The 19,156-nt window shown below is 42.3% G+C and overlaps 1 protein-coding gene across 4 annotated transcripts; it reads left to right on the top strand.

The window, feature by feature from the left end:
• Positions 1-14,668: 14,668 nt before the first annotated feature.
• On the top strand, positions 14,669-18,589 carry ARL4A (ARF like GTPase 4A). 4 transcript variants are annotated; one of them, XM_081146813.1, is made up of 3 exons: positions 14,687-14,877; positions 15,437-15,551; positions 15,986-18,589. In XM_081146813.1, exon 3 carries the CDS (start codon positions 16,070-16,072, stop codon positions 16,670-16,672), a length of 603 nt encoding a protein of 200 aa, XP_081002939.1. In that variant the 5' UTR covers positions 14,687-14,877; positions 15,437-15,551; positions 15,986-16,069; the 3' UTR covers positions 16,673-18,589. The 4 variants fall into 4 exon arrangements, with proteins under 4 accessions (XP_081002941.1, XP_081002939.1, XP_081002940.1 ...); XM_081146814.1 differs by having other exon boundaries at positions 14,687-14,868; XM_081146815.1 differs by lacking the exon at positions 15,437-15,551 and having other exon boundaries at positions 14,669-14,877.
• Positions 18,590-19,156: the final 567 nt, after the last annotated feature.

Genomic DNA, 19,156 nt, shown 5'->3' on the forward strand with positions numbered 1-19,156 from the left:
TATTTCTCTAGCACGGTGCTGCTTCCTGCCTTTTGCCTGTGAGAAGAAGTCCCTGCAGTATTTGTATCTATCCTTTCATTTCTTTTAGATAGATTGCTCCAAGAGAACTGATGAAATACGAGAAACAGAAATTGTAAATGCTATGCAGTGTAAAGTGGATGGAGCTATTGTATCTTTCAATTCAGTGGGTTGACGATAGGCACTGCTCTGTGTATGCTTTTTGAGAGCACATTTGATCGCCTGTTTGTAGATTGAATCCACTTTCCTATGGATGGTAAGTAGTGTGCAGGTAATGCAGAGCTGGCTGTATTTAAACACCACCTTTAAAAATCAAAAGGCATAAACCAGGTAGCTAGACCCATCTGTGGAGTCAGAGGGTTCCCTGCATTGGTGATGCCAGCAGGGGAGGTAAGAGGTGTGCTGGAGATCATTGCCATTTGGGTGTGGATATGTAACACCACCATGATAGCTTTGTATCAATGAAACGGACAGAATTCAGAGTGGATTCATGGTCATCCAGGGGAAGAAATGCTTAAATAAGCCATTATACTGCTCCTTAACCTCGAGACGGATATCACAGGTGTCATGATACAAAGCACTGTCCCTACTCTGACCCATATTTAATATGTTGACAGAACCACGGTGGCTGCTATGCTAACAAACACTGGCCATAAGCTGCCCCATGGAAAACGTGCAGTCCCCCACTTACAGAGCGCTCTCCATGCGGCCTTGGGGTTCCACCAATGCGGCCTGCTGCGTGTGGGTATTGAATGCTCACAAGGGCCTCACGCATTCAGAATCAAATGGGAATCAACAGAAGCTAAGTTCTCAGAGCGGAGGTGTCCTCGTGTTTGGGCTCACCTATCACTCCCGGTAAATTGGTTGCTGGGGTTCAGAGGGTTCCATCACATGGATGTTGCTGCCGCCACTGTTGCTGTTTTGGGGGTGCCCACTTGTAGAACATGGTGCATGTGCAAAACTAAAATCTGCAAGCTATGTGGTCAGACAAGGAGGGATTTCTGGGTTGCCTGTAGCTGCTCCAGGCTACGGTGCGTTACAACCGGCTTAGTGCTACTGAGCCCAGAAGGCAGATTTGACAAGTAATTTCTGCGTTTAGATGAGGGAGTAATCATTTCTCCGTGAGTTTCCCCAGCAAATCGTGCAGGGACAGTTCTCAAGACCTGGAGAAAGCACCCGATGCCCGACTGGAAGCGTCAGGCCTGATGGCATAAGTCTTAGATGCATCGGGGATCAGGGTGCTTCGCAGGGCAAGAAGCAAATGAATCTTTTCTTTTCCTGAGCATCTGTAGCCACCTCTGAATACAAAATATCATGAGTAACAGGCTGTACACCCTCCCACCCCCCCTACACACACACCCCACTTCATCTTGTTTTGTCAAAGAGAAATTACTTTTATTTTCTTATTATAAAAACATGCCCTAATTTAAATGCTCCCCCTGCACTGATCTCAGCACAGCAATGCAGCCCAAAGAAAGAGCCCCAGCCGCGGAGCCTCTGAAGGGGTTCCAGTGTTGGCTGGCTTTCTCTTGAGAAGGCCGCCCTTTGAACCTGCAGGGGCCCCGAGGCCTTGGCTTAGAGGATGAACAGCCAACAACCAAGTCAGACTTCTTTCAAGGGTTTCCCCTACTGGCTCTTTCTATTTCTCGCCTCTGTAGCCCCTGAGATTCCACAGTAACTGCTCGCAGAAGTCAGCAAAGCTGTCAGCGCTGAATCTCAGAGGGTTTTTGCATTTTACCTCCCTTAATCACTCAGCAGCTTTGAGGCTGGTGACGCCTCTTTTCTCCACAGTCTGTCTTTCCCTCCTCTCCCTCCTTCTTCGGTCTTTTCTTCTCCTGTTCCTTGGCAAGCTTTATTTTCCCTGCTGTCTCTCTCTTACATGTTATTATTCCTCAAATTTTGTCCTGACCTCACTTTTTCCCTCTCTGCAGGCCTCCTGGGGCGTCCACATTTCCTCTCATGATTCCAGGTGTCATTTAAATGATGACAACTCCCAAATCCGTATCCTACAGATACTGCTTGAGCTGAGACCTGTGTTTCCAGCACTTTACCTCCCATACCCTCATGGACACCCCTCAGGCATCACAGACTCAGAACGCTTAAAACCGAGCTCAAGTCTTTGAGATCCCCCTCAAAGTGTGCCTGCTTTCACACCCTGTCTTTCTCATGGAATGACACCACCTTCCTCCCAGCTGATGGAGCCAGAAAAATGCCATCACCCCTCACTCATCTATCCCCCCCCCCCACTTTTTATATCCAACTATTTGCAAAGCTCTTCCTACTGATTTACCCCACAATGTCCACAGCCCTTCACGGTTCTCTGTTCATCCCTGAACCACTACCCTAGTTTTTGCTGTTAGCATCTCACGTCTGGACGGCTGCCGGGCTTCAGCAGTCCTCCCGCTCCTGTTCTCAGCCCCTCCTGTGCCTGCTCTCCAGGGCCTTCTGCAGCCCAGGTGAACTTTCTATCCTGCAGATTTGGCTACTGGCTCCTTCATTGCCTGCACCGCTCCTTTCCCCTCTCTTCCCCCAAGGCATGTACCTTTGCTTATCCAGTCTTTTTCTGCTTAACCAGCTAGAACTCAAATCATCGGTTGGCAGCTAAGAACCCCGACTGCTACACGCAGACCAAAACGCTGGAGTTGAAATTTTCTTGAAAGAAAGTGTGAGATGCACTCACTTGTTCTGACCTCAGCGGGGGCTGCGACTCCAGAATGTTAGTGGACAATGCAGAAAGTTCCATGATCTCGGAAGAGTTCCCAAAACTGCTTTAGCAACTTTTATCTCAAAAATCTAAAAAGGAGCCAACAGTTTTTCCCTTCCATGTGTGAAATAATTTGTTGTCTGAGCTCCTCAGGATGGAAAAAGAGACATCTGGCGTCCTGATCCCTTTTAAGGCGCTTAAAGTTATGCTCCTAGAAGAGGCACAAGGGAAACACAAAGCAAATTTAAATTCTAGTGTTCTATGTATTTTATTAAATTTGTTTAGGGGTTGTTGTTTTTTTAGGGTTTTTGTGTAGGGCTAACATCATGAAGGAAAATTATATGTGGCTAGATCTATTATAACAATAGTTAAAGAACCTACTGTATTTCTTTTGCATGGTCCTATAAATAGGTATCGTGATGCATTTTATTTCCTCCAGAGCCTAGTACAGTGCTGGCAGGAAGGCAGTCTATAAATACGACACATTTGTACTGACACACTCTGTCTTTGCACATATGCCTGTTTAATTTCCAAGGCATACAGATCAGGCTGCCAGCGAAATTCATACACAGAGCACTGTCTGTGTTTACGCCGAAGCCGTACCAGTCTCCTGAGTGTTTGGCTTGGTAAGGGGTCCGAATGCTCAGCCTGGATTAGAATGTGTACCACACGGCCGCCAAGACTGAGCTTTGTGTCCTTGTGCACTGGCACAGAGGATTGCCAAATACCTTTGGTTAATCTTTGTTTAGATTTCGTCTTTTATGTGGTAGCAGTGCAATTTTTATACCTTATTTGGAGCAGATGATCTGTGAGATGAAAGCGCGTAGTGGACACAGTTCTAAGCTGAACCCCTCAAAGGCATTCAGCTGTTTCATGGAGTCTCGGGTGTGGAAGTGGAAACAGTCAGCCAACGTATGTTAATTATTTGCTTGTCAGTCACTCTTCAGATGACCAGATATTTTGATACAAAAGCTCAAGGAGATCTGTTCCAGCCTGATGATATTTTCCCTTTGAAGTAAAAGAGCTATAATGAATTCAGTCAAAATGTTCTTCTGAATACAACGTAAATAAGAGCCTACATAGATTTAAATATCCTTGCACATGGGCGAGTGTGTAAATCTTTCTAAAAGAAACATGATTTACTTGTATATACTGATTAGTTTTGGAGTTATTGATATTGCCCCCCTCCTTTTTATTTATTTATTTATTTTTACCAATTTAATGATTTTTGGTAAAGTCAGTGCTGTACAAGCATCATGTTTGCACTTCTCTTGGGCATATACCTAGGAATGGAATTGCTGGCATATACGGTAATTCTATGTTTCACCTTTTGAGGAACTGCTAGGGAGTTTTCCAAAGCAACCACACCATTTTGTATTCCCATCAGTGGTTGCACATAAGGTTTAGTACAAAAATATTTCTATATTCTTAGAATTGATTAAAACTTCTGGTTTTGTATTCAGTCATATACTCCTTAATATTTGAATACAATTTAAACAAATGAAAATTTTCAGTTTTTTGAAAATTGTAGTTTTGTATTCAGAATATTAAAAGGTATTTGCATTTTAGAAGCCTGATTTTAATACCCATTTCTCCAAAAAATGGAAAATATATTTTTTGCTTTATTACATACAGTTACATTTTGTAAGTTCAATGTGAGCTTCAAGCTGTATATGAACTTCAGAAGATCCGATTACAGTCTGCCCTTCATTCCTGCATCACAAGCTAATCCAATGCCCACCTCTAACCTCCAACTAAAGAAATCTAAAGTCCATTTGGTGACAGAAAGTAGAAAATATTAACCGTGTCCATAATTTAAAGTTTTCTTTTTCAATAGACTATACAAAATTCTTAATATTTTCCAGATATGTTTACCTTTTTTTTTTTTTTTACTTTATGACCCACTTCACCCATTTCTCCCACCCCCAGTCCCCATGTCAGACAACCAATCAGTTCTCTGTATCTACGATCTTGGTTGTTTTTTAGGGGGGAAAAGGGGTGGGTGGTGGTTGTTTTCAGATTCCACATATAAGTGAAATCATAAGGTTTTTGTCTTTCTCTGTCTGACTTATTTTACTTAAAATAATACCCTTGAGGTACATCTATGTTGTTGCAAATGGCAAGATTTCACTCTTCTTTATGGCTGAAAAATATGCCATTGTATATATATATACCAAGAATTCTTTATCCATTCATCCATCAATGGACACTTAAGTTGTTTCCCTACCTTGGCTCCTGTAAATAATGCTACAATAAACATGAGAGTGCATATATCTTTTCAAGTTAGTGGTTTTTGTTTTCTTCAGATAAATACCCAGAAGTGGAAATGCTGGATCATATATATGGTAGTTCTATTTTTAATTTTTGAGGAGCCTCCATACTGTTTTCCATAGTGACTGCACCAATTTACATCCCTACCAGCAGTGCAGAAGGGTTCCCTGTTCTCTACATTCTTGCCAGCACTTGTTATTTATGTTTACCATTTATAGATACAAATAAACAGAACTAAGAAATAATTATAATTTTAGTCTTAGATACAAAACATTACATTTTTCTTAGATACCAACATTACATTTTAAGTTGATCTTTTGATACTAATAGTTTAGCAACTCTTGTTCTTATGGTCAGATTTTAACACACACACACACACACACACACACACACACACACACACACACGTCTGTAGTCATCCTAAAATATTCTGATGGATCATTTATACTTTTTCCGTACACCTGTTTTAGAATGAAACAAAGTTTTGTTACAGTATAAGACTAAAATAGTGGGATTGAGTTTTTTTTTGTTTGTTTTTTGGTCTATATCACAAACTATTTTATATAGATCAGGATTTCAAATTGAATGCTACTGTCTTTTAATTATTCAACACACAGCTTTCTAATATTTCATATTTTTCCTGAAACAATGTTGCTTATTATATTTAGGGTTTAGGATATCTTGGAGACAAGTTTAATTTCAGAATGATAAAAATATTTGAGAATAGGCATTAGTACAACAATTCTATCTAATGTCTTAAGCTATGATTTAAAACAGGTGTTTTCCCAGTCTGAATATCTGACTGATTTAATTTTAGGTTCCTGAAGAAGCATATTGACTCTAAGTTTCACCAAACGTCCAGCATGCTTTCCGTTTATATCACAGAAAATTACTATTCCAAATAAAATAGGAAGACCCATTGCTTTAATGTGTGATGATCATGGGGGCACTAGGAAAACCCCCAATTTTCTATTAAAAGGCAGTTTTATCTTTAAATAGAAGATAGCAGGGCAGCCCCCCAACACTAGTTATTTTTGTGTGAAGGTTAAACTTTAAACTTATTTCCTTCCCTGATTTTGAAACTACATCTGGCTATGTCCTAGGACCATAAAATCCATTTGGATTGAGAACATAAATTTGCTGCCAGTTCTCAATACATTCCAGACTGATAGCTATTAATCCTTAAATATTATATTCTTGTGATAAATGAAGCATACTGAGGGATTATTGTGCTAAAAACAGGAAATGTACTTTTAAAGCAAGGACATAGTGCTCTTTCATATTTTTTACTGCCCTAAACTGTTATAGTGGAAACCTTATGAAAGAATCTCTTTCATCTTCCACACTCCACACCCCAGGGGGAGTCAGCATGTGGTCACCGTGACGCTCTTCCTCGGCGTCAGCCAAGTTACACCTCCAAAACACCAGCCTAGTGACCCTCAGCCAACAGGTCACTTAACTTCATGGAGCCTCAGTTTCTCCAGCTACAAAATTGAAATGAGTCCCACAGATCTTGCTTTCCTTATAAGGCAGTAGGAGGAGAATTGATAAATAAGGAAAACTTCTTTTAAAGTAACTTTATAAACTGTAAATGTTCTTTATTAACTTATTTAACAAACACTGATATTTATAAAAATGCACATGACTTATGAAATATCAAATTTTGGGTTCAGTGTTCTCATTAAATTCCTTGAAAATAGACAGTAATGCTCTCTTTTTCTTCAATGGAAGCTCAGAAATTATGAAGTATCTTTGCTCAGTTTACCTGGTTCACACCAAAAATATTCAGTACCTATAGATAATTTTTAAATTCTCATTACTTATGACTAAAATACAGTGGATTTAATAAGTTCTGTGACCTTCAGGAAGCTAAAAAATAAAAGTAACATATGGATAGAGTATTGTTTTATCTAACAATTACTGGTGTTGTGCATAAAGTAACTTTAGTCAATTCCCCCCCTGCCCCAGAAAACTCAAGGAGGAAACGGGGCACACAGACTCTAAACACACTTAATTTGCTCACTTATTCATGCTACAGATGTTTTCTGCCTGCCCGTCAGTTGCCAGGGGCTGGACTAAGCAGCAGAACATGCGAGAATTCGGGTTCTGTTGGAGTCGACCCTGCACCACCGCCAGGGGGCGCCCTGCCCACCCCGTCCCAGCTCTCCCGTCAGCCTGGCTGCTTCCACAGCGCACCCTGCTGGCCAAGGCGGCACCCATGCGTCAGCCACTTGGCCATACTGACCAGCGCGGCCCAACAGTGGCAATGCCTCAGCCTCCGCCCCAGCCCCCTTTGAGTCCTGTACTCACAGGTCACGATACCGACACACACTGAGCCGCCTTGTATAGGAAACCGAGCAGCAGTCCCCTGCGCCAGGGTGGCGACTGCTCTCCCTGATTAAAGTAAACCCATGTCTTCAGACGCTTTCACAGCATACGGGCACCACTCCTATAGCCGTATCTCTCTCTCTATTGGATTATTGTTATCATATGTTTTCTAGACTAAGTTTGTGGAAGGCAGGTTTATTTATGAATCATTTTATACCCACTTACTACTAAAATATCTAAAAGCATTAACCATGGTATCTTGCATGCATGTTCTTGCATCAACTATTACTTATGTGTTTAACCATAAAAATGTTTTCTATGCCCAGCAACTTAAACATCAAAGTGAAATAACTGATGACATGTATGTGGTAGCATTGAAGCATTATAATCTATACCTCAGATGAGAGCAAAGATTTCCTCAATCTTACCATAAAATAAATGAGTATAAATTTAAAATAAAACATATATTACAGAAGTTCTTTATATTATATTCATATTTCTGCATCACAGCAGAAAACTCATTTAAATTTTTAAATATTCTCTATAGGCAACCAAAATATGTTATTTATAGAATGAAGATATATTGATAGTCAAACACATGTGACATACTTTGTTGTCTTTTTCTTAATTAAATAATCTTTTCTTATCATCTTCCAAGAACAAAGTTTCTAGTAAAGCATGTTGCTTTTCATCAGTACATAACAACTCATGGGATGGAAGCGAAGTTTCCGCCTGACTTACAATTTTACAATAACCCAAAGTCCAAGCTTTCCTTAAATAAGGTGATGAAAGTAGTTTATTACATGATTCACCATCATAATTAGTTATTCCTTTCTCAGGATTAGTAAAATATATTGAGTTACTTGACTTATCCTTTGTCTTTCTTCCAGACTATCACCTGGTCAACTCCAACACCATTGTACACAAACACACTAATTAGGGTAAAGGTCAAGTTGCAGTTTCTAAATATCTTTTCCAGGACTAGCCTACTGCTTGACAAAATATTTGCGAAAATTTTTAAAGTGAATTAATAAATGAGTAAAGTGGGATTAAAAGAAATGTGATACAACTTTCTCTTATTATTTTCCCTAGGATGTTAGGCCATAGTCTTTCTAAATTGTCCTAATTAAATTGAGACCTAATCTATTGTTTGTTTGTTTTACATATGTTCACAAACTTTGTTTGTTAGAAATTCTTTAATAATGGGGGAGTATTTAAGACAATATTTCTACTTTGTACCATTTTATTAGACTTTAAAATGTAGTTTTATCTTCATTTAAACATCCAAAAGCACTATGATATCAATTCTATTTTGAGTAATAACTAAATTTCCCTCACTAACTATACAGATGTCTGGTTTAGATTAAGGAAGTTGAAATTAGTTATCTAATCCCTTTATTGTGTTTGACAAAAGAGGGAGCGCTTGTTATTATATGTGGTTGTTCTGAAGAGTCATTTCAAGAACGGATGTTACATATCTTATACCAGGCTTATAGGAGCCCTTCGCGTTAAAAGCATAAGGACACATGTTGTGAAACTGAAAGGGGGAGTTTCTGTCTCTTCCCGACTTGTGGTGATAATGTTTTTCTTATCTAGAAGAACAGTGTGAGAGTGTCAACCGTGTACCTCCAGTCTGATAACTGCCACCCCGCCCCCGCCACAGGGTGACCGCCACTAATAAAACAAAGAAACAAGCATGGGAGAAAACAGAAACAAAAAAGGGAAAAGCTTAACAGAAAAACTTGGCTGAAACTTGAACTAAAATATTTGACACGCGGATGGTTTGACGGTAGAGGAAAATGGTTATTCTCAAAATTACAATGTTTCTGCCTCAAAAGTTGTGAAGATCTGAATACTACATTGTACCCTCCTGCTCTTGGGATTGAGAAAACCACTTGAACAGGTTCATTAATAATAAAAACATAGAAACCACCTGATGATTAGTCTTAGAAATACTACAATAACTGTTAAATGTAACGCAGATATTTTACACCGAGCAGCTAAGCGTTCTATTTTGTGGCAAAGTCGAATTCAAAGCTGTCTCTACAGGATTTGTTGCCTATTTAAGAATAAATAGATGCAAGTCATTTGTTTGTTTTTTTCTGAATGGAATTATTTATTTAAAACATTTTTTTTATTCATTGATTTTAGAGAGAGGCAAGCAGAGAGAGAAAGAGAAAGAAACACTGATTTGTGGTTCCACTTACCTCTGCGTTCATGGGCTGCCTCTTATGTGCCCTGGTCAGAGAGTGAACCCACAACCTCGGCCTATGGGGATGTTGCTCTGACCAACTGAGCCACCCGGCCAGGCCTCGGAATTGCTCCTTTAAAATGATCACTTGTTTTTGTGGAGATCTTCGGGCTCCTATCTGAGCAGTTATTCTTAGAATATTAGACATTCATTGAATAGAAGAGCCGAGCTCCTGCTAGGTGCAGCACGCGATTGACGCTATCCCGCCTGCTAGAACTTACCATGGAAAGGAGGGGCCAGCTAGTGAGGGCACACAGGAAACACATGCACATTAGACCGGGTATTTCTTCAGAAAGAAAGCGGAGCACAGGACAGAGAGGGGTGGCAGGGAAGGGAGGGCAGGGCAGATACTTTAGGCACGATGGTCAGGGAAGGCCTCCCTCAGGAAAGAGCCTGGGCGAACCGCTTTCCCCCAGAAGCGGAGGGACTGCCTGAGAGGACAGGGACACCACGGGCATGAACTAGAAATGACAGCCGCCGGGTGGTGAGAAGGGGTCAGGTCTGAGATGTGGTGTGTGAGGCCGGGTCCTCGGCTCTTGCCCTGAGTAAGTAGGTAAATGGGGTTGCCGCTGTTTAGGATGAGAGATGCCGAGCCTGAGGAGTCGGTTCAGGACGCGTGAAAGGTGCTTATATTCAGTTGTGGGGTTCAGGGAAGAGGCCCAGGTTTAGAGACAAATTTGGGAGAGTAAAGGATTTTTAAAACCTTGGTGCCGGAGGAGACCTACAAACTGAGTCTTGGAGCGCTCCAACCAGAGGACATGAAACCTGGGTCACAGGTCATTAAAATGTTCATGGTAGGAGACAGAAACGTAAAAAAGGGTCGGGCAGAACTGGGCTGCGAAATCAAACATAACACAGAAGGCCCGGCAGACTGAGATGGATCGGGGCTCGACTCTTCTGATGTAACAGCCTTCGTGGGGCCCTGTTGGCCTGGACACTCTCCCTGTCACTCGCTCCAGAAGACGCAGGTCCAAGGCCAGGAACCGGGACACAGACAGCAGGCCCTGTACGGACCGTGGTGTCACCTTCCTACCCCCGGGCCTCTGTCCAGGTGGCCTGAAGGCCTCCGCCCCCCAGGGGAAGGGACAGACCGTCCTGTGGCTTGAAACTGCGTGGAGTGGCCTTCGTGAGGAGGGCTGTGCTCGTGCGTTTTCAGTGCATTCTTACCTAGAGTCATTCCAAATGAATTTTGGATTGTACTTCCCTTCTGACAACCTCTTTTTACAGATTTGTCAAAAATTGTGCCCCGGCTTTATGCTGTGGTGAATCAAAGCAAATTAACCTAAATGTGGACTCCCTAGAGGGTAATGACTAAGAGATCAGACCGCTGCGAGACGTAGGGGACAAATCCCAGTGCCGATGCCTATTAACTGAAAAATCTGTCAGAAAGTGAATTAACTGGTTTGGGGGAGACATCGTGAGAACCAAATGTAATAGTGGAAATGGGATGTAGGGAAGAATGGATTAAAGAGACAGTGGGGCCTCCACCCTGAGTGGGGTATAAGATAATCTCTAAAGTGATGGAGGTTTCTACTTGAGGCTATTAAATGAATTACCATCAACCAAAACAGGGACTGAAAGAGGAGGGCCATGTTTAGCAGGAGTGATAATGAAGCGATAATTAAGTGTTGAACATGCTGGGTATTTGGCAGATGAGTACAAGAGGCAATTAGAAAGGGGTCCGGCTCAAAAACACTTTCTGATTATAAGGTAATGAAGCATGAATACATTACCGTGAGTATGAATGATAGTGATACACCTCAGAGACATAAAATGCATCCATTTTTCTTGTATCATTCTATCAAAAGGCCCAGGAAAACGCCTTGTTATAGCACATTTCTCCCCCAGCTCTCCTGAGATGTAATTGACATGCAACATTGTGTAAGTTTAAAGTATACAACATGGTGATTTGATATATGTATTTATTGTGATTACCACAGTAAGGTGAGTTCAAACATCCGTCATCTCACAGTTACCATTTGTGTGTCTGTTTGGTGACAACATTTAAGATCTACTCTCTTTGCATCTTTCAAATAACAATGCAGTGTTGTTCACTATAGTCACCATGATGCACCTTATCATGGGAAGTTTATAACCACATATGGCTTGACTGGTATCTCCCCATTTCCCCTTCTCCCCAACCCTTGGCAACCACTATTCTACTCTCTGATTCTATGAGTTCATTTTTTTAAGATTAAGATACAGGTGATATGCGGTGTTTGCTTGTGTCTAATTTAGCATAATGATCTCCAGGTTTAGGTTTATCCATCTTTTTGCAAATAGTTTTCTTCTTTTTCAAGGCTGAATAATATTCCATTATGTGTGTGTGTGTGTGTGTGTGTGTGTGTGTGTGTGTGTATACATCCCACAACTTCTTTATCCAAACATCCTTTGACACTTCGGTTGTTTCCATGTCTTGTGTATTGTGAATAATGCTGCAATAAACATGGTGGTGCATGTATCTCTTAAGGTGGTGATTTCATTTCCTTCAAATATATACCCAGAAGTGGGATTGCTGGGTCATAAGGTATATCTATTTTAAATTTTTTGAGGAACCTATATACTGTTTTCCATAGTGGAAAACCAACAATACACAGGGATTCCCTTTTCTATGCATCCTTTACAACATCCCATCTTTTTCAAAACAACCATTCTAACAGGAGTGAGGGGACATCTCATTGTGGTTTTGATTTGCATTTCCCTGATTAGTGATACTGAGCACCTTTTCATGTAACTGATGGCTATTTTTATGTCTTCCTTGGAAAAATATCTATTCAGGTCCTTAGCCCAGTTTTTAATCAGATTATGTCTTTTTGAAAGGAGAAAACTTATCCATTTTCTCAGAATGTTGAATCATTAATTACCTGGGATATTTGTTGAAAATACAGATGGCTAGCGCCTTCCCTGATGATTCTGATTTGGCAGGTCTGGAATGGGGACCAGGAATCTATAATTTTATAGACACTACCAGGTGATTCTCATTAGTAGCCAAGTTTGGAAAAGCAGAGGTAAAGACAGAGTTTTGCAGAGTCCTTAGTGTCTCAGTAATTTTTTTTTCATGGTGACTCAGGCCAAAAGAAATACTCCAAGGTTCCATTTAAGTAGATAGATCCAGACATCTCAATAGTTGTAGTTTTTAAAAGGTCCTACAGATGGCACTGCATTTCCCTCAAAAACTTAAACTATCCTAGAGAATCCCTGTGAGTTCCCTGAGCTCCTCAGCATGAAATAATAGCCTAAAGGGAACATTTTCCTGGCATAGCATCTAAATAAAGTATCTGAATGGGCCCTCTACAGGAACATTGTGCTACAAAGTAGACAGCGTATTTCACAAATTTCATCACTTTTTATATCATTTGTTGCAGTTTATATGATTGTTATTGCTCATAGAGCAGGAGTATTATTTTCCTATGAAGAGGCAGAGAGCAAGTATTTTCAGGTTTTGTGGGCCACAGATGGTCTCTAACACATATTCTTCTCTCTTCTGCTGCAGCCCTTTAAACATGTAAAAGCCATTCTTATCTGTTGAATTTGGCTCTCAGACTGTAATTTGCCATCCCCTGCGCTATTATAAGCTTGGTTCTGACGTGAAAGTGCAGCTCAGTGAAGGTGATTCTGCGAGGCTGGAAGGGCTCAGTATTTTCCTGCCTCATCCTTTTGCTCCAAGGAAGTCTCTGTAGAAATGTGCCACTGCAACGAATATGGGAAAGACCTCCTTGATTTCAAGGCTGTTGTAGACAGAAAGCTGTCATTGAATCATGCTCTTAAGTCTTGATTTAATGAGAACTTGCAAATTTTCCCCGTTTAATAATGAATCCTAATTTCCAAGAAAAGGGGACTAGTCATTGCATTAAGCCCTTTATCACTTGCTTGCGGATTATCGTAAATGGCTGATAAAATTCCACAATGATTACTAACAAGGCAAGCCTTAGCTCATACTGGATTCAATAAATAAATTGGTAAAATATGCAATTTGAGACTTCTAGCTTTATTTCCAAAATTAGCATGGCTGTCTTGGAAATAGCATTGTGCTAGTCCTTAGGCTCTATGTCAGTTATTATTTAAAATCGAGTAGGAAAAGTACTGTTCGTATGCTAGCCATAAAGGAAATAAATATCACTAGTGATAATGGTCTTGAGAAAAATCAGGACATTTTTTGAGGACATTTCAATCCATATTTAAAAGTGCAAATTTTTAAAAATAAAGTGCACCATGTAGGTTCTTCCAAGTTCCAAACTTACAACCTTCATCAAAAAGATGCTTGTTCATTTACTCCTTCCCAAAACTTTAAGTGCCCTTCCTTCTCTGTTGTCCCAAAGACCCTGAAATGATCAACAATCACATTCTGTGATTAAATTTATTCATGTGGAAATCTATTTACTTTTTTTCTTCCACAAAACTCCAGTATCCCACGAGAGCAGAGAAAGCGCCTGCATTTGCTCACCATTTGCCCAAGCACTTAGAATTGTTCCTGCTGCCTACTAGGTGTTCAATAAATATTTGCAAATTTATGGGTCACGTGCATAATAATTGCATTTAGTCAGACTCATCCAATAGAAGGTATTATGCATTTAATGACTAGCAGACTTCAAAATTAAGTTCCAGGAACACCACGAATTTTCCTTGGGCCATTAGAAGCAGCCATTTAATCGTTCGGTGTATTTCCTCATGCATAACACCGGGATATTTCTACCCGTCGCGACGTCACGGAGATGTTGCAGGGATCAGGTGGAAGGGCGAGTATTTATTTGCTTTGCAAAAGGAAGGAGCGTTTCAGACGCCCGTCCGGTCCAGCCGCTCGCGTCTGCGGCTGAGAAGCACGTCCCCGCCGCCCGTTACACAGGGGACCGCCCGCCCGTCGTTCTCCAGAATCCCCGACTGCGTCACAGAGAGACGGCGCGGGGTGGGGCACGGGCGGGGCCCGCCCGCAGCGAGCGGCCCGCCGCGGAAAGCAACGGCTCCCGCGGCCGACTCCGGAAGCCCCACCCGCGCTCGCCCTCCGCCCGCCAGCTGCGGGCGGGTTCGAACGTGACCTTGTTTTGTGGTTGCTAGGAGACCGGGCTCCCGCACGCCCCCTACTGGCCGGCGCCCCGACGGAGGGGGCGGGGCCGCGACGCGCTCGGGCAGCGGGCGGCCGAGCACCGTTAGGGCGGCCTGGCGCGCGGCGCCCGCTCGGCACCTCCAAGCGGCGTCTGGTCCCCTGCCACCGCCCGGGCCTCGCCGGTGGCCTCCGGCAGGTACCAGCGCGCTCCCGAGCGGCTGCGAGCGATGTGGGATCAAGGACGAGACGCGGAAGGCTAGTCAGGTGAGAAGCTGCGGGGCGGGCGGCTGGTGTGGCCACGCCCTGCCGAGGCAGACTTGCCCGCCGGGGCGGAGGGCGAGGTGCGGGGATGGCGGGGCTGCTCCCGCGGGTGGCGCGGGTCGGGGCTTTCTGGACTGGGAGCCGCCACGGCCGCGGGGAGCTCCCTCCCGCCAGCGGGCAAAGGGTTAACGCGCCGGCGGCGCCCGCGGGCCCCGGATGTGAGAGCCGCGGCGTGGCGCCCGTGGGCCGCGCTGCAGGTGCGCCCAGGCGTGCGGAGGGGGCGGGCCGGCGCCTCGCCGACCGGCCGCGGCTCCCCCGCCCTGCAGGGGCCGCCCGGCTCCCTCCGCGGGCGCCTGGATTTCCAACTCGAGGGCAACAGGTGGTGCCCGCGGCCCTAAGGAGAGCCCGGCTCCGCCGCGCTGGGAGCGGCCGCGACTCTCCCGGGGTAGCGCGCGGGGGCGGGCCTAGCGCGGACTAGCCCAGGCGGGTGGCCAATGGGATTGGGGCTCGGGGGTGGGGCGTGAGGGGTGGGCGTGGTCCGAGCCTGAAACCACGGTTTCAGTGCTGCCAGCGCCAGAGCTGCGTGGACGGCGGAGCTGAGCGGAGCTGCGGGTCGTCTCACCGCCGCCTCGAAACGCCTTCCAATGCTTTCTCCTGCGGAGGCTCCCGTTCCGGAGGTAAGCCGTGCAGGTCTCTTTGGGGCGTGTGCGCAGGTGGGAGGAGGGTCCCGGTGACCTTGGGCGTGCTGTTGCATATGTGGAATTAGCTCCTCAAGATCGGGTTATGTGTTGCGTCTTCTGCCAAAAGAGGCGCTTGTACGATTACTGCGACCTGGGCTGCTGGCCACTAGGTTGTCCCTGGAATGAAGTCGTTGAGGTTTGGGGTGTCGAGGGTGTAGAGAAAAGTACACACTACTGCAGCGTCACCGAATGTTAAAGAATTTCAATCACAGTGATTGTTCTCTCTTTTGCCTCGGATTGCGTTGTCATTAGGTTGGTTTACTCAAGCAAGTTTATTTATCAAGTTCCTCCTGTTGCTTATTTTAGCTCAAAGAGAGAAAAGCAGTGTTATTATTTCACAAGAATAACTTATTCATTTTCCCCCTCCACAGTCTTGTAGCTGGATCCCCTAAGGAGAGAAGTAAAGCAGTAAGAAGAAAAGCATTTCCATTCGGAGCACTTACTTGCAATTGGAAATGGGGAATGGACTGTCAGACCAAACTTCTATCCTGTCCAGCCTGCCTTCCTTTCAGTCCTATCACATTGTTATCCTGGGTTTGGACTGTGCTGGAAAAACAACTGTATTATACAGGCTGCAGTTCAACGAGTTTGTGAATACCGTACCTACCAAAGGATTTAACACCGAGAAAATTAAGGTAACCTTGGGAAATTCTAAAACAGTCACGTTTCACTTCTGGGATGTAGGTGGTCAGGAGAAATTAAGACCACTGTGGAAGTCATACACCAGGTGCACAGATGGCATTGTGTTTGTTGTGGACTCTGTTGATGTTGAAAGGATGGAAGAAGCGAAAACTGAACTCCATAAAATAACTAGGATATCAGAAAATCAAGGAGTCCCTGTACTTATAGTTGCTAACAAACAGGACCTGAGGAACTCATTGTCTCTCTCAGAAATTGAGAAATTGTTAGCAATGGGTGAACTGAGCTCATCAACTCCCTGGCATTTGCAGCCCACCTGCGCAATCATAGGAGATGGACTGAAGGAAGGACTTGAGAAACTACATGATATGATAATTAAAAGAAGAAAAATGTTGCGGCAACAAAAAAAGAAAAGATGAATGGTGATACCTTTCATTATCTGTGTGGAGTAGATTTTCTCTGGTCTGATTTTGACAAATGGAAGAGTGTCCACAGCCTGGTTTGCCTGCTTGCCCTCCTGGATGCTGTTGAAGCTTTGTTTTGTTGAACAGTTAGATGAGCAAGTGCAGTGCTTCTTAAATGGTCTCTCCCCCCCACCCCACAAATCTTTTGGTACTACCATTTCGGGAAGCCAAGCAAGGATAGTAACTTGACCAGAAAACAGTTGTGGAAATTTGACCTGAAGTTAGTGAAATAAAACTTTGAAGAATGTCTGCCTAGTGTTTTGTGCCTATGTCTTCTTGGGGGATGCCTTTGAAGGAAATTGCTTACAAGGCTTTGTATGTATGTTAAGCTAAAATGCTAATGAATGGAAATGTTAAGGTAGATTAATATATAGACAGTTATATTGATCACATTGGTCCACCCAGTAAGGGACAAGGAGGAAGTGTTTGGTTTTTTAAGTTTTGGCCAAATGAATTTTGGCATTTTCTGCAATCAAATAATGTAATGCTGTCTTATTTCTAGACAATGTTTAAGTTGGTCTAACTTAAAATAATAGAGATAAGGTATTTGGGGCATATTCAAGTGCATGGATTAGTTTTCCCAACAAAGCATGTTTTGGTGTGTAGTCTTCTACTTTTTAGAAATAGCTATACATCTTTCTACACAGGTTTAAAACACCTTTTTTGGGATTTAGGAATAGTTTGTTATCAGAAGCACTTTCACTTGGAAAACCTAAAATAATTTACTTAACTCTTTCATATAGTAAACTTGGGCATGTAGACTAATCATAAATGCATATGTTTGGGTGTATGTCTGGATTTATGAAGAAAGCAATTGATGAATTCAGACAGGATGTAATTACAATACATGATCTCTAAAGTATTCCAGTTGTAAAATGTTTTATTAATATTTGCTGGCTAAACACAGATGTGGTCTTTCATATATTTTTGTAGTGTTTTGAAAGGAGCAAAAGCTTTATAAACAAACAGCACCTGATGCACTGTGGGGTGAAAATGTAAGAGATATCTTATATGGCGTTTTGAGCTTTAATTTTTTGTTTACAAACTCAACAGTGTTACACAGGCAGTCCAGTCCTGATTATAAGGTAGGAAGAAATGATACAGTACTGCAGAAAAGAATTTACGATTATAGAAAATGAAGGGGAAAGTAGCAAAGCTGTATTTTGTGAAAATTCACTGGTGCTGTTTACATTGGAATCCAAAAATCCTTTATAAATTAAAAGGGTGGGGGAACCTTTATCTAATTCTTATCTACAGGCAAAGACTTAGCTTCCAGTGATCATATATGAACAAGTCAACATAATTTCTACGTGTGAAGCCAACAGTTATTTGTAGTGAAGATAACCAAAAGAAATTCACTTTGTTAGCAAGGTGTCTGGTTTTGTTTTTTCTGGGGGGGGGGGGGGGGCGGTTGTGGCACAGCTGAGTTTTGGAGACTTGATTCTTGTTACACACAAAATGAAGTAGCTTCCTGTGGAGCTTTCATATGTTAAATGTACCTGCACTAGTGACAGTCACTTAGAATGTTTATATTTATAGAAATGTGCATAATGACTACCAATAAACTATTGAGGCGCTAGGAGAACAGTGTTTGAGTTTTAATGTATTTCCACCTTCTCTGAAGCTTCTAATTAGGTGTGTGAAAACTTTGATGAGCTGGGTTACACAGTCCTATAGTTTGGTTCTGCTCAAGTGTGACAGGCACTGAAAGCTATTTTCTGGGCGGACCTTTATTTTACCTTTCACTGGTATGAAATCATGGTGTATAGTACAGACATCACTAGATTCATGATGGATTAATAATGCTTGCTGGAAAAACCTTCCTGTACTGTTTATATACTTGCTGTATAAAGTAGTACTGTTTTAACTGTCTCTCGAAAGTTGACCTTTTTTTTTGTGTTGACACTTACTTCGTAGCCTAAGCATTTGATAAGCAAGTCCAGGTTATCTTTAAGTTTTTTAAATTTAGTAAACAATGAAGAAAAGAATATGATGTGAACACCATACCAGCTTTTATTTATAAAGTATATTTTCAATTACAAAACTCATTGTCAAGTTCCTCACCACCTAGTCTGTTTTGTTAATACTATAGATGTTAATACCATTAGGAGGCTGGGATAATGAATCTCAAAATAAACCTTGAAGAATTTAGACAGTGTTTTTATATCTAGTTTTTTATTAAGGTACACCTTTTCTAAAGTATATTTATAAAGTATTTTCTTATATGTCCTGGCCAGGTAGCTCAATTGGTTAGAATGTCGTCCGCATACACCAAGGTTGTGGGTTCGATATCTGGTGAGGGCGCATACAAGAAGCAACCAATGAATGCGTAAATAAGTGGAATAACATCTCTCCCCCCTCCCAACTTCCTCTCTCTCTTTAAAAAAAAAAAATCAGTAAATAAAAAATTAAAAAAAATAAAATATATTCTTATATTTG

This window comes from Miniopterus schreibersii, assembly GCF_964146895.1.
Source record: "Miniopterus schreibersii genome assembly, chromosome: 9".
In the NCBI taxonomy this organism is placed as follows: domain Eukaryota; kingdom Metazoa; phylum Chordata; class Mammalia; order Chiroptera; family Miniopteridae; genus Miniopterus; species Miniopterus schreibersii.

Excerpts from the sequence above, each read along its gene's own strand:
- ARL4A (XM_081146815.1), top strand. The coding sequence starts at position 16,070 with ATGGGGAATGGACTGTCAGACCAAACTTCTATCCTGTCCAGCCTGCCT.